The 17,516-nt window shown below is 39.6% G+C and overlaps 1 protein-coding gene across 2 annotated transcripts in view; it reads left to right on the top strand.

Annotated features, from left to right (window-relative positions):
• The window catches only part of Micu3 (mitochondrial calcium uptake family member 3), an 88,477-nt gene extending 73,016 nt beyond the window's left edge, over positions 1–15,461 (top strand). For both annotated transcript variants that reach the window (XM_032919480.1, XM_032919479.1), the window contains 6 exons: positions 2,325–2,425; positions 2,902–3,073; positions 5,661–5,769; positions 8,521–8,678; positions 9,988–10,056; positions 12,180–15,461. In XM_032919480.1, the coding sequence (XP_032775371.1) occupies positions 2,325–2,425; positions 2,902–3,073; positions 5,661–5,769; positions 8,521–8,678; positions 9,988–10,056 (609 nt within the window). In that variant the 3' untranslated portion in view covers positions 12,180–15,461. The remainder of the gene's footprint in view (positions 1–2,324; positions 2,426–2,901; positions 3,074–5,660; positions 5,770–8,520; positions 8,679–9,987; positions 10,057–12,179) is intronic.
• The last annotated feature ends 2,055 nt before the right edge of the window (positions 15,462–17,516 follow it).

The following is a 17,516-nucleotide window of genomic DNA, read 5'->3' as shown; positions in this document are numbered from 1 at the left end:
CAATTAAAGAAAAGGAAAAAGTCTGTCACCTGCTCCCTCTTTGTAGCTTGCAGACAGGTACACTGGTTTTTCGTGTTAATAGGCTAGTGCCCATTCTTAAACTCAACTTGAGCATGCCTCCAAGATGTCCGCCGCACCCCATTTATGTTTAAGCTCTTTGAGGCAAAATAAATTGGTATTTGCAGCTGTGACTACCAGTAGGAACATGTGTGCACTTTATCTGCATCTTGTAGCTTTCTCCTACAAGTCAGTATAGACAGGATTATTTCTGTCTTCAGATACAGAAGCTGAAGGTCCAAAAGGTCATTGAAGTCAAGACCTCTGATGTTAAAGCCTGTCCTAGCCCCATTAGAACTGCATGCCTCATCCACCCAGTTAGTGGTGACATGATGTCCCTCCAGGGCTACTCTCTCCTCACATGGGACACTGGAAGAAGGGCTGGTCCCTCTCTCATCCTTCAACATTCATAATGTGCTTTACAAGCAAATATTTTTAAAGAGAGTGTGTGGTACTTGGCTACGTGTATTACTTTCTCCTCTAGCCACCGGGTGGGACTGCCTGCCTCCTGGTCTTTGGAAGGCGGTGGCATGGGAGTGTGGGACGTAGCTTTCCTCAGGGGCTCTGACCACTGAGGAGGAGAGACTGTACAGAAGGGAGACTGGGACCAGTAAGAAAACCCATACTCAGTTATTTAATTGTAAACAGAACATTTGGGTAATTACCAAAGAATTTCAATAATTTTAACTTACTCTACAAGATAGGAGTTGTTGACCTTTTTATTTTTGAGATAGGGATTCCTGTAACAGCTCCTGGCTGGGACGCAGATTCCTGATTCCTCCATGTTAGCCTCCCAAAGCCATGTGAAGTCACATGCGGCTCAAGAAGTCAAGTTCTTAAGAAAGATATGAGTAATCTAAGTGGCACAGATCACTTGGTGGGAAGCAGCTGAATTGAGTAAAAGTGCACATCCAAGGGGAAACCGATGATCTAGTATCTGCTGCAGACTAATTCTTAGAGGAAAGTATTTGACCCATGGAGAAAGGAAAGGAAGATCCTACTAATGTTGCTAGAGCAACTACCCTGTGAAAGAAGGGCAAGAGGGCTTGGAGGAGTCAGAGTGATATCCAGATGTATCTTATGGACGATAAATGAAATGGAGCTACCGCTGGACCCATCGTTTCTGTAGGAACATCCTGCTTCCTGACTCTAATAAGTTCTTTCTCAGGAACTCACCACAGCGGATGTACACAGCCACTTACATTAGTGTTGAAAATGGTGGCACTGCGGTATCTTCTTACATTTCCTGTGAGTTGTAATTATTTGAGTTTCCTGAATTGTGTCCTTGAATTTATGAAGTAGTTATGATTGATGACAAAGGAAAGAGGAGGGAAAAGACAAAGGAAGGAGTAAAGTGGGAAGTTACATAAACCAATTTTATTTTGTGAGGACTATAATCACTTAGGAATATGTTTATTGAACTGTAGTTTATTGAGTTGAGTAAAGAAGGGAACATCCCGTGGAATTAAGTTCGTGACCATTCAAAAGTTATATGATGCTTGTCTTTGAAAACAGTGCCAGAGATAAATTACTCCTGCAGTTCCTCTTCCTAAACACACTACCACACATTTTAATATTGTTGTAATGTAATCAATGTGGTTAAAGAAAGCCGCTCTGTAAGTTTGAGCTCATTCTCTGTCATTTCCAGAAAGTCAGTATCTTTGGAGAATAGCTCACTTTCAATTGAATTTTTCAGGTTGTTTATGAAAAAACCTAACTACTTAAATTAAAAAGGCATAATTAAATGATATCTAAATAACTACTTGAGATAGTCAACAGGATAGGTACACTAGATGCATAGTGATTTTAGGTAGAATGCTTTTAAGATATAACTGATGGGCATTTTCAAAAATAAAGGTCAGTATTGCTCACGTTTCTGTTTTGAAATTTTGAATATTTTAGCTATAGTTACACCCATGACTATTGACTTTCTCTTCATTCTAATGTTTGTACCTTTTCATTCTTGGGTTTACTTTACATGTAAAAGCGTTTTGCCTCAGTGTATGTATGTGTGCTGTGTTATGTGACTGAGCATGTGGAGATGAGAAAAGATATGCGATGCCCTGGAGTTGTGGACGGTTAGGAGCCATCATGTCAGGTCAGTGCTGGAAAAGCTGGGTCCTCGGGGAGAGCAACAAGTGCTCTTCACAGCCTTTCTTGACTTAACATTTTTAATAAAATTCTTGGAAGAATATTTAGTGTGCTGTCTTGTTTTGGGTTTGTTTCTTTATTTGTTTTTGTTGCTAATTTGAAATTCTGTTTTTCAGCGTGCTGATGACATCACAAGCTTAGTAGCAGATACTACACTTCTTGTACACTTTTTTGGAAAGAAAGGAAAAGCTGAGCTCAACTTTGAAGATTTTTATAGGTGAGCTAAGTTTCTGTTTAAAATTACTATGCTGCTAAGGTCCAGGGATCTTGGGAATAATCTAATGTCGTGAAACTGTGCTGCTCTGGTCTCGGTGGAAAATACTCTCTGTGGTGTGCACTGCATTGCTGTCTGCAGGGGTAGTTATAGCGATGCACAGCAGCTAACAGATAAAAATGAATACATAGGGATTATTGTAGCTTGGGTATTTAGAAGAGATCGCCTCAGTCAGTCCCTCAGTCTCAGTAAGCCACAGGAGAAATGGGCAGGATCATCTCTACCCCACGAGATGTTGTTAACCATTATGCAGGCAGGCAGGCAGGCAGGCAGGCAGGCAGCTCAAACCTAAGAGAAAGGCAGCTGTTCAGGTAGCACAGCCACTGAGCAGTAATGAATAAATTACTTCCATATGACCTTTCCTAGGATGGTAAATGTCTGACCATTTATCTTGCTTATTTTTCATTATTTTTTCACAGATTTATGGATAATCTGCAAACAGAAGTTCTAGAAATAGAATTTCTTTCCTACTCTAATGGAATGAATACTATCAGTGAAGAAGATTTTGCCCATATTCTTCTACGGTATACTAATGTGGAAAATACATCAGTGTTTTTGGAAAATGTGCGCTACAGTATACCTGAAGAAAAGGTGCTTAATCTTTTATTTTGTTGTAGCTATTATCTTGAAACACACTAGTTAGTAAATGCCGTTTTGTAATGACTTATCAAATAAGTTTACTAATCCAGCTCCTCTGTGAATTAAAACCAGTGTTTGGATACATTACATTCAAGCGGAGGTCATTATTCTTATTCTTAGAAATACTTAAAAGCCTTTAAGGCTATTAGGTTTGTTTTTTGTTTTTTTTTTTCAAATATGACTATTATTGTTTTTCAAGAGAATTTTGTTGTTTTGACTAGTACCAAAACATGTAAGGCAGCTGGTATTGACATTATTTCTGTCACCCACTGTTCATTTCTATAGCACCTCTAATAAAAGGTCATTTGAAGAGTGCCATTGATGAGTGAATGATCTTATCTACATTTGAAGAGGCCTTTCAGCAGCTTTTGGTGGCATGAATGCTTAAGAACCCAAGACAAGTCCTTGTCTATTTGCTTGGTAGCGAATATGGTGTCAGCCCTTTTGCGCAGTTGCATTATCTAGTGGTATTTGAATGCTTCACTGCAACCAAATAGAATTGCTGTCACGAGTACCCTTTAAGCCTGGGCTGTTTGCCTTCTATTTGTGTTTATGGAAGGATCAGGTTAAACTGTTGAAGAAAACTTGCAAATAGTTTGAGTTTGTTTAGAGTGGATACACTGCCAGAGTTAACAATTCTCAGAATCCCCTAAGGATGTAGGGGCAGGGAGGGGTTTGATGCACTTGGCTATTAGGTTACATTATCTTTTAATCAAGTGACTTATATCTGTTTTACCCATGGAGCTGTGTTTTCCCGACCAGTAGATAATTCCCTAGAGATAAAATCAACATTGTGCTATTTAAGCTTCTATAGTGTTACATAGGACCTTTCATCTGTCTTCTTTTTCTAAGTGGAAACTTGGAAAACTAACTTAGAAGCTCAAATTGCAGGATGACTTTATAGAAAGTTTTCACAGTTTATTTTTACAATTTTTATATTTAAAATTAATCCAAAATAAAATCTGAAGTTAAATTCAGCTTTTGTAAAATCAGGTTAAACTGTTGAAGAAGTATCTGTACAATAACTATCATAGAAAAAATCACATTATCATGGACTCAGTGTGGTGATTGCTTGATCTGGAACTCTCAGAAGAACCTTGCAGGCACTAACATTTTTCTTTTGGGAAAGGAGGTACTAAGGACCTAAGGTACTTGTCCACTCAAACCCAAGACTCTAAGGCAGTGGTTCTTCTACTGTACCCTTCTTAAATCTCTCCCTTCCGCCCACCACTCTTCCTTGTCTCCATAGTAGTAGAAAAGAAAGGAAAGGCGATATTCAAATGGCATTTCACATTTCTAAACTACTTTCATTTCCATTCACAAATATTAACTATCTACAAGCCTTATTATAGGAACAAAGGATAAAGAAACAAGATTGGCAATTCCCTCTTTAGTAGGAGTGTACACTGCTGGGAGGGCAAAATAAGTAATGAGATTTTTCAGATAAAGGCAAATGCGGTGGACAGGACAAGGATGGAGATTGGAAAAGAAGGCCACTGTAGTGGAGAGTTTTTGAGCTTTGAGCAGAGCCTGAATGCAGTGAGCTGGGCTCATGAAGAGTGTTGTAGACAGGAGAGCAGCGGACGAACAGCAAGGGCCTGGGGAGGGCTCAGACTTAGGTTATTGAAAAAGTGGTAAAGGCATTGCATAAACCAGGAGAGGAGTAGGTGATGAGGAAGTTGTGTGTCAGGTCTGATACAACTTGGTGGACAGAAAGAGAAGGGGCTTAGATTTCCTACCAGTGGAGCTACTGAGATGGACAGGAAGCTGCTGCCATGTCTAAGTTTTAAATTGGGGGCCTGGAAAACTACCTTCCTAGTTAGTTCCCAGGCTGCCCAGAGCCCTTATCAATGGTCCTCTTCACTTACCCTGTGCTCAAGCCAGGATTCGGGAGGCTGCAGCTGAGGGCTCTGTCCCCTGTCCTTCTTTTCTGTATGCTTAATGACTTAAATTTTATTGATTATATCCAAAGTAGAGATACAGTATTTTTATTTCAAATAGTGTTCTATTATCTGAAGTAACAACTGGGGTAGAATCTTAGCCTGTGACTGACATCTCCCAGAGCAGGCTGCTCTGAGCACAGGTCCTTCATCCTCAGTGTCATTTCCTGAAGTCACTTCATGTTCCCTGTTGTCATGGCTGCATTTTCATGGCTGAAGATCAACTAAATGACAGTTGATGCTGACAGTTGGATTTTAGTATTGTCGTCAGAAGCATATTGATGGCCTAATGTGAAGCAATCAATATGCAAAGCAAATGTGGCTTATGGCTTTTATAGGTTTAATAAATGATATTTAGAGGATTATCAGAATCGGAACTTTTCTAGTCATTTTTATTAAAGCATGTAACAGTGCTACCCAATAGAAATAAGTATGCCCAAATCCTAAGTTTATTTGGAGAAATTTTTCCAAACACACCTGAAGTGCTTTCTTATGAAATATACTGCAGTTCCTAGTGCTTCCTTTTAGTAAATATATTATTACACTTATTCTAATTCATCTGTCAATACTAATTTTTTACATTTATTTTCTCGATATAGGGTATCACATTTGATGAATTCAGGTCATTTTTCCAGTTTCTAAACAACTTAGAAGACTTTGCAATAGCTCTCAATATGTATAACTTTGCAAGCCGTTCTATAGGACAAGGTAAGAATTACTTTCCAAACGTATTGTCAAAACAGCCCTACCTTCCTTGTTCACGGAGGTTTGGGTGACAGGCAGTGAGGTGTGTTTGGTGGTGCCTCAGCTTACCTGAAAGCCTGGCTTCATCATTTCTACGGGCAAACACTTCTGAAAGTTAACATTATGCAGAGTCTAAGGAAATACGCTGATTTCTTACTGGGTTTATATTTGGCCTTTCATATTATGAGGAAGAACTAATAATATTTATTGTAAAAGGTCTAAGAAGAAGCCTCATGACTACTTGGTAGCATCAGGGAACTGATGTCTACTTGTAGAAGCTGCTGCTGGCCATTGACCAGTTCAAGAAAGTCTCATGATTTTTCCATAATCAGAAACCAGAAATAATAAGCAGAACCTCTTAGCCATTAACTTACACTAACAGGTTTTTTTTAAGAGTGATACATAAAATTGATTATTTTTTTTGTTAGATATATTTCTTTACTTACATTTCAAATCTTATTCCCTTTCCCGGTTTCCTGTCCATAAGCCCCCCGATCCCCACCCCCTCCCCCATATGGGTATTCCCCCTCTACATCCCCCTTACTGCTCCCCCTTATTCCCCTGCATTGGGGGTCCAACCTTGGCAGGACCAAGGGCTTCCCCTTCCACTGGTGCCCCAGCAAGGCTATTCTCTGCTACATATGCAGTTGGAGCCCTGGGTCAGTCCATGTATAGTCTTTCAGTAGTGGTTTAGTCCCTGGAAGCTCTCGTGGGTTGATATTGTTGTTATATGGGGTTGCAAGCTCCTTCAACTCTTTCAATACTTCCTCTAATTCCCCCCAAGGGGGTCCTGTTCTCACTTCAGTGGTTTGCTGCTAGCATTGACCTCTGTATTGGACATGCTCTGGATATGTCTCTTAAGAGAGATCTATATCCGGTCCCTTTCAGCATGCATTTTTTAGCTTCATCAATCTTATCTAGTTATGGTGGCTGTTTATATGTGGGCCACATGTGGAGCAGGCTCTGAATGGCCATTCCTTGAGTCGCTGCTCTAAACTTTGCTTCCATATCCCTTCCTATGGATTTGTTTTTCTCCTTTTAAGAAGGAGTGGGAGCATCTGCATCATCCTTCTTCTTGAGCTTCCTGTGGTCGGTGGATTGCATCTTGGTTAGTTCCAGCTTTTGTGCTAATATCCACTTATCAGTGAGTACACACCGAGTGTGTTTTTCTGTGTTTGGGTTACCTCACATCTTTTTTTTTAATTTACAAGAAACCACATCTGTCATGTAACTTCAAACACTGGTGTTCTTGGGACTGCCTCAGTCTTTGTTTCTAGGTTGGCTAAGAAGCCAAATATTTCTCTGTTCTTTCCCTTATAACCTTGTTCTTACTAAAAGGACCCTGCTGTGTAGGCTCTGTTCATGTCTTTAAGGCAATTTCCCTGCCTCTGCCAGAATCTATTATGTTAGATTTCAGATTATCGTCTGGAGGTTTTTATGTTCAACTTGAAGGGGAACGTGAAGCTGCACCCTAATGTCGGTGCCAGTTACTTCTCTCAGAGGCAGAGAAGGGACGGGAGCAGTGACTGTGAGGGCGTAGGTTCAACTCCCACTGCCAGAGCACTCAGCACCACTTGTGTGTGCATCTGTTGTGTGGCCTCACTTATCATTGGATAAGAGAAACCTGAACATTCCCTCAGACTCATCTTTCTCTAAACTGTGTTCAAACCTTGGAAGGCATGCCTCAACAAGTGTATTACATACGTAATATATTATACATTATATATATATATATACATATATATATATATATATCACAGTTAATATATAATGTCTTACTGGAATAATATACTCCTTCAAAAGAAATAAGTATCGATGTATTTGGTTCAGAGCAGAAGGTTGCTCTCTTATTTTATGGAGAAATTTCGCGTCACTTTTTCAAATGTTTGGAACAATATCCACGTGTTCTCCCCTTGCCGCTTTCAGCACACTTATGACAGGCTGGTGCAGCAGACCTAAGCGGCGTTCCTTCACCAGCTCTTCCTAGAATGCACAGAAAGCTCCTCTAAAACAAATCAGCCTCTTTCGAACAACTGCTGTGCACAACTTTTCAGTTTCCCAGTCGTCTGTAGGAGCGTATCAGGTTCCCAAGCCCACAGCTACACAGCTCCTCCCAGGCCCTCTGAGCTCTGCTCTGCCGCGCAGAAGGCTCAGTGCCCCACACTCCCTGGTCTCTACTCACGCGGCCTTCAGGTTTACCCAGCTGCCATTTCTCATCCCCACTGCTGAAGCGGTCCGTCCTGTGACGCTGGGCTCCATACCTAGTCCTAGCCTTTTGAAATCATTGCCTGCCCTTTCCTCCATCCTTCTGTGTCCACACTGTAGACAGAATTAATCACTCCTCTCCAAATTCGCAGAGCACTTTACCACCACGTTTTGGGTGATCCTTTGAAATGATCGTTTCCGCAAACCCCGTCTCCACTCTGAACTGTTTCTTGAGGATATATTTATTGTAAAACCCTGTCATATGGTGTCTCCTCCTGACAGTAGCTGCTCATACAACGTTCCTCGAGTAGGAGGACAGCATTAACCCAGTTGAGCCCTCACTTGCTCTTTTCAGTAAACCACGGTGTCCCCTTTCTCCCTGAATGAAAGTCATTTGCAGTGCACCATCATGGCTCATGCTCACAAAAGACTTTTTACAGCCTTTGCAATAACTAGCATCATGGATTAAAGAAAAATACTGCTTTTTCTTTTTTTATGACATTTATCTAGATGAATTTAAACGTGCTGTATACGTAGCTACGGGACTGAAACTTTCACCACATTTGGTGAACACTGTCTTCAAGATTTTTGATGTTGACAAAGATGACCAATTAAGTTATAAAGAATTTATTGGGATTATGAAAGACAGACTCCACAGAGGGTTCCGGGTAAGCCTGCAGATTTCAAGCCTATTGATAATTTGTTTTAAGTCTAAGTGCAAAAGAAATTTATGTGAAATTTTAAAGCTATAAACATGAAGTGTTTTTTTTAACTTTGTATGGCCCTCAACCTGCTTTCAAAAAAAATGTGATAAAAGATAATTTTTAAATATATAATAAATTTGATTGTTTAGTTTATTTTCATGTGCAATTAGGGGGATGTCTTTATTGCTATTTGGGGAAAGGGTATGCTGCTTTTGTTTTGTTTAGTCTTCCCATTAGATTTCAGACTCACTAGTAAACATCCCCGCTCCTCCTTACACTTAAGATGCTTCCTGTAGGGAACTGAGTCTTTAAGACAGTGCACATTCACTATAATATAGTATAAAATAAACCAAAAATCAATTTTTGTTTCCTGTACTGTTTTTCTAATCGACATACTAGAAAGCAATAAGAGTTCATTCATCCTTTTCTCAAAATCTTTTTTTTCCATTTTGTTTATAATGTGGTTTAATAAGTATTTACATTTCTGACATACCTAATGGATATTTCAGAAACAGAAGAGGAAAATCCTTTTAAATTAACAGCTGCTATAGTCAGGGATAAACACTTTAAATAGAAAAATCCATATATAGAAAAATATCCTCTTAGTCTGAAACTCAAAGATTTGTTGAATGACTTTCTGCCCAAGCTATCTTGAAAAAACTGCTGCTGTACTTAAGTGCCACCTAGTGGACACGAGGGACACTTGTAAGGATGAACAGAGAAATCCGTTTCTTCAAAAAAAGTAAGAAGGTTTAGTATGACCCATCCTGTAGGCCTTTGTCACAGTTTTCCCTGCAAGCACAGTTGCCCTCACTTCTGTTCACTAGTCCTTGTGTGCCTGAGCTGCTATCATGGTTCTCTTGTTTACATGTTACACGGTTTACACACATTCTTTAAAAGGTGAAGGGACAAATACACTCGTGTGTTTTTATGGGATACAATGTAGTATCTTGTTACATGAATACATTGTGGAGTAATAATCGAATTGACGTCATCTCACACTTTGTAGTGTAAGCCATTTGATTCTCCTTTTCAACAGTTTTAAAGTGCACTTGGTGTCAGCTCTGGTCACCCTTCTGTGGCCGTCCTGAGAAGGCACTTCTCTTGTGTGACTGGAGCACTGTCTGTTGGTTCACTTGTGCCCATGTCTGCCAACCCTCCTGGCCTCTGGTGACCAGCATCATGCTGTTTGCACAAGTTTGGCTCCTAGTCAACATGTAAATTAAACAGCGCTGTGTATACATTTGGACATTTGTAATCCTTTATTCCACAGGGTTATAAAACAGTCCAGAAGTATCCGACTTTCAAATCCTGCCTGAAAAAGGAACTTCATAGCAGATAAGTATGTTAGCTTGGGTTTATCCTAATTGTTTCAGTAATTATAAAGAATCACCATTGTTTTTATAATGTGTAGACAGTAGCTGGGAAGGGATCGGGATTGGATCTTAGTAGTAGAACACATGTTCAACACCATGTCCCACAAGAAGAGAGTAAGTGATAGAGATCTAACTGTCGCCTACAGTCTGTGAAGACGGTGCGGGTGTTGTGGTTTAAAACCTGTGTGCTAGGAGCTGAGGACATAGCTCAGTTGGTAGGGTGCTCAGCTAGGACGCAGGAGGCCCTGCGCTGTCTCCAGAGCCACAGAGAGCAGGCGTAGGGGTGCAGTCCCTTTTCCCAACATCCCAGACAGAGGCAGGAGAATCAGAAATTCAAGGTCATCCTCAGTACCATAGCCATTTCCAAGCCACACTGGGGCACAGAGTTACTCTCTCAAGAAAGGAAAAAGGAAAGAAGAAATGTTTTGTTGAATTTGTAGTTCCATTCCTGTGTGGGAACCTTATAATAAATCCAAGCTGTACTTCGTAACATAGGACCTATAGCGCCTGGGGGACGTGTGTTGGAGGAGCTTCGAAGCCACTGCTGAGAAAGGCAGTGGTACTGTGGACGAGCGTAGGGTGACAGTGTGCTGAGCGGTCCTCCTCATGCTTCTCACCCTTGTGAGGAGCCTTCCTGTGGCCTTGGGCATTTGAGGCAGCCGCTGAACCACTGGTTCACATCCCTAGCTCTTGATTCTTGTGGTTTTGAACTCCTGATTCTCTTGCTTCTTTCTTCAGAGTGCAGATATTATAAGCCTTAGCAAGCACTCCCCACATTAGACTGTCAGCTCCTTTATCAACATAGAAGACTCAGGAATTAGAAAGTGACTTCTCAGGGTAACTTACTAGTGAGTGACAAGCCATGATTTGAGCTGCTTTGGTTCGTATGGTAAAACTATTTTTTTACTTAATATGTTATCACCCTTCATTGTAGTAACTGAGGGTGAATCTGTCCTGTTTTTGTTTGAATCAGAGAAATATTTCAAACATTAATCTCCAGAAAGATTAGTTTTGTTTCTACCATTGATCATAACTGCATCGTGTCAGGGGCTGTGTTAGGTTCCCATGATGGAGGTTTTGTTGCTGATCTTGGATGAGTACATGCTCTTACGTATATTTCTCATTTCTCTCAAGTTTGAAGCACTTTATATGTTCTGCAAAGTGGTTTTTAAAAAAGAGCAGTCACTGTAGCCTGCTACTTACTTCCCCGTCCCCATTTATACTGTTCAAATTCCCAGCCAGAGAGCAGGGAATCACCCACCTCACATTTATGCAACCAGTGAACTCCCACAAGCATGTCCAGAGACCTGTCTCCCAGGTGACTATAGCTTCTGTCAAGTGACAACACCAACAGCCATCACATTGTCAACTTTGAAAAAAGTAAAAGAAATGGCCTCATTGCTGTTTTCCTCATAGAATGTATCGGCTTTTAGTTTGCTGCTATTCGGTTTTGTCTTTATGAAAAGAACCTGAAGTGTTCAGTATTCTGTGAGGTAGCTTTGAGGTCTCTCAGATATAGAATCCGTTTTGGGAAATAGTGGTCCAGAATACTGAGAGGAGAGCAGCAGGCTGTTCATCCGTTTAGGTAACTGTTGGGATTCCGCTACCTAGGGTCTCCCATCCTTGTATTTTGAGAACCTGTGTGCTGCCTTACAAAACAAGAATAATGCACTGAAACAGTGCGTCCCTGAATATAGTGTCTCATTCTGCTTGTCATAGCTTCCACCACCACTAATTGTCTGTATTAGTGCACAGAACCACAGCTTAAACTGACTCCCTAATTCTATACCTCCCTGAAACTGAGCCTCAAAGGAGTTTCTTAACAAAATGTGAACCTGGGCCACTGGGATGGCCCACTTACATGCTACCTCCATGCACAAATAGAAACAACAGATAAATACAGTTTTTAAAAAGCTATGCACTTGTAAACTAAAATTTGTGTACACTAGATTCTTTTATTTTACTGTATTGATTTTAATTAGATGACTGCTTCATATAATTTCTGTTAAAGTTTAAATTAAATGTCATTACCTTGACTTACATAAGTACTACTTTGGTGTTATGTGTTTGTTTTGTTTTGTTTAACTAGATCCTCCTAAACAAGAATTGGAAGAATATAATCTATGTGACTAGGCAAGGAGCAAGATTTTGAGTGGATCCAATATAAGGTCAGAGCATGCAGAAAATAAAAGGAATGTGAAATGCTCTGAAATGTACATCTTTTTCCTTGAACGGAGTTTGTCAACATCAGAGGAAAACTGCGTCTTGTAATTACAAGCATTAACGGGGACTGAGCCCGAGCACCACCAGAGAAACCTGCTGCAAACACTGAGTGTAATCACTGAGCTTTCGCCTTGACTGACTGCTCTGAACTCTTCATTCCCTAACATGGGTAGTCCCGATGACCATCTGAGAATATTTAGATTGTTTATTTATTAGAAACGTCCTTTATTTCAGAATAATTTATGAATGATGACTATAGATGGAAACACATTTCTTCAGTTTGCACTGTGAGCGTGTGTTCATACAGTGAGTATTGCTTCAGGCTTGTCTTGGGCCCTTCATTGTTGTAAGTATTTGTTATTTATCTTGTATTTAATTATACTGAAGTAATTTCAGAAAACAAGTGAGAATTTACTAAGCAATAGGATGATGGTTTACATTGTACTTTCAGCTTTTAAAAGTACTTATGTAATATACATTGTTGGATTTATGTAAATTTTTGTTTTGCTGTTCTTTGTGTGTCTTGTTTTGTTTTGTTTTTGTACCAAAGCCAACAGGAATTCAGGTATTTTATTTTAAATTAGATTTTTCTTTCTAAGAAAACACAGCAGCCGTGTGCTGGTGTTAGAAGCAAGAAGAGTGGTAGTAGTAATCACCATCGTGAGGTTCCTAGTCGCAGGAGTGACATGGAAACAAGATCAGTAACATAATGGATATTGTTAATATATGTCAGTAGCATCAAAACTAATATAGTTGGCCTAGAAGGTTGATGTATATTTATTTAATAGATAGAAGATAATGTTTTGTTTCTTGAAAAAAGGACCACATGCAAAATTGATCCAAACAGTCAGTAGTGATTAATCATTTATAACTAATCCATTACATCAAAATAATATGTCTTAAAAGAGAAAATAAAGCTTTCTCTTGAAAAACCCCACTTGAGAGACTGGCCGGCATGGGTCACGACTCAAAGTCTGCCTGGGCTGTAGTGCACGCTCAAGCCACCCTGGCCACTTAGAAGAAGAAAGAGTGTAGCTTAGTGGTGGAGGGTTTGCCTGCCATGTGTGAGGCCTCAGGTTTAATTCTCAACTCTGAAAAAGAAGGGGAAGGGGAAGAAGGAAAAAAAGAGATCCTAGATTTTCACATTGAAAAATAATTTTAGAATATTTAATAGAACTTTGGCTACATGATAAAACTGGTTTATACAAGGGTACTATAAATAACGCAATGAGTTTTAAGCTAATATATTTATGTATTGCATGTCAAAGATTAATAGATTGATTTATCTTCTTTTATAAGATGTACATAGTATAAATTGCATACACTCCAACCATTACTTTGCTTTTGCATCGGAAAATAGGAAACACTGGCTTTATTTTAAGTTATTGAATGTGAAATTGGTCTGCATCAGCCTATTTGTAAAATGTTATTTTTGTGTTATTAGTATTGATTATGTTTTTAGACCCTTCCACATTCTTTGTCTGATATTATTTATTGCACCAATAAAGAAATATAAATATGCAAATGCAGTAGAGTTATACTTACATAATTTCACCTGCTACATACACATTTATCATGTCTTAGGCCTAGATTGTTCTTAGTAATACATGGTGTATAAAATAATTGAAAAAATGCAAATTAATCTTTGTCTATTAGGTATTTTATTACACATAATGGAAGCCTTGTTGATACGGATTAAAAGTTAAATAACCTATTCAAAGATCCTTTGTAAGTATGTCAATGTCCCAAGAAAATAACATGATATATTCACAGCCACTGTCCCTTATTGCTTTATTGTGAAGCTGTTTATATATAAGGTGGCAAAATAATATAAAAATGAGGGAAATAAAATACTCTGACCAATTAATAAGGTAAGAGAATGGTGAGTGACAGTGGCTTCCCTCTTAGCACTCTTAAACTTTTCTGCCTATACAGTGGAGGTAGAAATAACTCGCTGGGGTGTGGTTAAGTCAATTGAAGTATTTTTGAATGCTTGCAAATAATGTACTAAATTCACAAATGTTAGCTTCGAATTTTCCTTCTACAAATTACACAAATTTCACCAACATTAACCTCTGCATATAATTTTAGTGTTATGCTTCTTGAAGAAAGCCTACATGGTATTTGGTACTTCTCAGAATAGTTTATAATAAATTATTTTAGCCTAAAATCTGATTGTTACTATAAAACTTAATTGTAAAGCTACATCTTAATTGTTATATTATCTTAAAATAAATTTACCTTTTGAATCAAGGAATTGCAGTTTGCTTTTGAGTATATCAGTGAACTAATTTTGTTCTGAAAATATCACTTTCTAAGGTGGGAAATCTTAGTGGGTTACCATTGATCCTAAACCCACTTTTGTAGTATACGTGCCATCAAACTCACGAAAATCTCAGTGGGTACATACATTGCAGTCTTGGAGCCTTCTCAGAGCATTGCAGAGGTCCTTGTCTTATAGAACTGTGTTAGTACTACAAAGATTTTCAGGAAGTTTACATGTGACTTAAGAGTCGTCTTGTTAAGAGAACACCTAAAAATTATATTTTAAAGGTGTATTAGTTATTCTCTCCTGTTCTGTTGTCTTGGTCTTAGTTTCATTAGACAGTCTGACTTTGTGGCCACAGATGGATTCAAATTCCGTGGTTCAAGCAGTGCTCTGGCCTAGGTCACCTGAGCTCTCAGAATGTCGGTGTATATCGCCACACCTTATCCCACCTCTGCTATCAGTAAGCAAACACTAAAGGGTGTGAAAATGTGAATCTTGTAATAGTAAGTAAAATAAAATCTTAAGTGTTCAAAAAGCATGTTTTTCTTTTGGGGCAGATTTTTACTTTGTTAGTTACTGCTGAAAAGATGGCTTGGCAGTATCACATTAGAGTCTGTGAAACATAACCTGTGATTAATTGTCTTTATATCATAGTAAATATTTTAGCATCTTAAAAATAAGAGCATGCCTATAATTAGAACTATATGTGTGTAAGTATGCAATGCTTTTAGAACATAAAAAGTTACTGTGAAATTCATCTTTCAAGGATAATTTTGTCCACTTAGTGAAGGACAAGAAGTTCTTAACAAGAAGTTGGTAGGAAAAAAAAAGAAAAAAGAAAAAACAGCAACAACCCCCCCCCAAAAAAAAAAAAAACAAGCACATGGAATAGGAATCTAAATGAGGAGAGATTTTTTTTTTATTAATTGAGACTAAGTAATAGGAAAAATTATTTTAAATGCATGCACATAAAGGTGAGTTCCAGGTGGCAAAGATGGTTTTAATGAGTGTGGTATGGTTTGCTGTCCCTCCCTCGCCAGTGCTGGTGACGCTGTCTTGACTGACACTGAATTGTTACTCTACCTTTATCTGTGGATCACAGCATCCTGATGTGTACTTAAACTCCATAATTTTAACATGTGTGTCCACAAGCTTGGCACAGCAGTATGTAATGGAAGAGAATAGGCAGTTCGTTTATAGAGTTGATATGACATTACCTGCAAGATATCTATATGAGAGCATCGTAGTTTACAATGCCTACTCAGCTATAGTTGTATTCAAAATATATTTTATTATATAATACTGCATTAAAATTGTATTCATTCTATCAGTGCTCCTCAGCCTGTGAATCGCGACCCTTTTGTGTGTTCAATGGCCCTTTCACGGGGGTGGCAAAGACCATCGGAAAAGACAGATTTACATTATGATTCAGGACAGCAGAACTGCAGTTATGAAGCAGCAATGAAAGCGACTTTGTGGTTGGGGTCACCGTGGCAGGGGGAACTGTATTAAGAGGTTGCAGCATTAGGAAGGTTGAGACCACTGCATTATGTGTCTGTATATATTTTAAAGGCAAAGAGCTAAAAAGTCGCATTTTTAGTCAAAATTAACAACTTTCTCCACTTCAATTTGCTAAAATAACCTTGTACCTAATTTACCTGGCACTGATTGATTCTAGATCCATCTCTAAAGCTGTACTGCTAATGGATTAGAACACGCCTGGCTGTACTGAAGCCCTTATCATTCTGAAAATCCCGGCAGGCAGTTTCCATCCCCCTGACCTATCACAAGCAGTCCCGCTGCCCTGGAACAGAGCTGACACTCGGGACCGTCCCGGGACATCCTCCGCACTTTTCTTTCTGGAGTGAGAATGCCCTGTAGCCCCTGGGGGAAGTTGCATAGTGAGTGAATTTTCTAGCTGTGTGCCTTGAAAACAGCTTTACTGTGCCGTCAAGGTTAGGGAGTCCTCCGAGCAGAGACAGCCGTCTACAGTGGAGCACTCATCTCTCCCTCCAGACTGTGAAAGCACCATCCCACTGCTGTCCAGCTTCAGTGTTGTGCTCGATGTTTGATGTCACTGATGCCTCACCTGTTTTCCTTCCCTCCCGGAAGCTGCTGTCTTTTGCTAATTCCTTTTCTATAAGGTTGTCCTGGCTGTGCCTTGATACAGGTTTTGTATCCGTTGCTGGTGCTGGGCACAGTAGTGTTTTATCTGTGGGCTCCCTGCATCCAGCGTTGAGAAAAGAATATCCTCTCCTCTTGCCTTCTCTGCCTGACATTCCTGGGGTACCTTGTTGTTCAGATGCTGGCCCTTCTCTACTCAACCTGTAGTCATTTGCTCCTCCCTTCCTCTCCATAGAGCACCTTCTTTATCCATTCTCTTCCGATGTTTTTTATTCTACTCCTTAAGTTGTTCTGGACGTTTTTCTGTCTTCTCTTCTGTTTCTTACACTCCATTACTTATTTCTAATTGTCTGACTTCAGTGTCTGGTGTTTTCTCCTACTTCCTTTACTGCCTCATTCTGTCTTGTGTGTTTGGGTGTGCCTCTCACATTATGGTTTTTGTCCACATTCTGATGGTTCTTTGCTGTACACTTGTATTTTACAACACATTGGAATCTGTGTGGACAGGGGGAGCTTTTAATGGATGGATTTCCCCCTGCTCTCCTGACCAGCCTGCTTGCCTACAAAGCCCCTTTCCCTCAGCACTGACAGGCCTTTCTCTGGCTGCTAGAATTCTGTCAGGTAAGTTCAAAGCTTCATTTCTGTTTTGCTCAGTGCTGAATACAAAAAGATTTTGAACCCCCTTTCTTTCTCTGAGCGCTCCCATGTGTGCACAGAATCCTGTGGGTGCTCCAGAGCATTTCAGCCAGCCATACTATTTACAGAGCAAGCCTTGGGGAGCCCAACTGTGGGAAGCCACCTCCTTCAGAG

This window comes from Rattus rattus, chromosome 13, assembly GCF_011064425.1.
Source record: "Rattus rattus isolate New Zealand chromosome 13, Rrattus_CSIRO_v1, whole genome shotgun sequence".
NCBI lineage: Eukaryota > Metazoa > Chordata > Mammalia > Rodentia > Muridae > Rattus > Rattus rattus.
The sequence above is the reverse complement of the archived record's forward strand: the minus strand, read 5'-3'. Positions and strand labels throughout refer to the sequence as shown.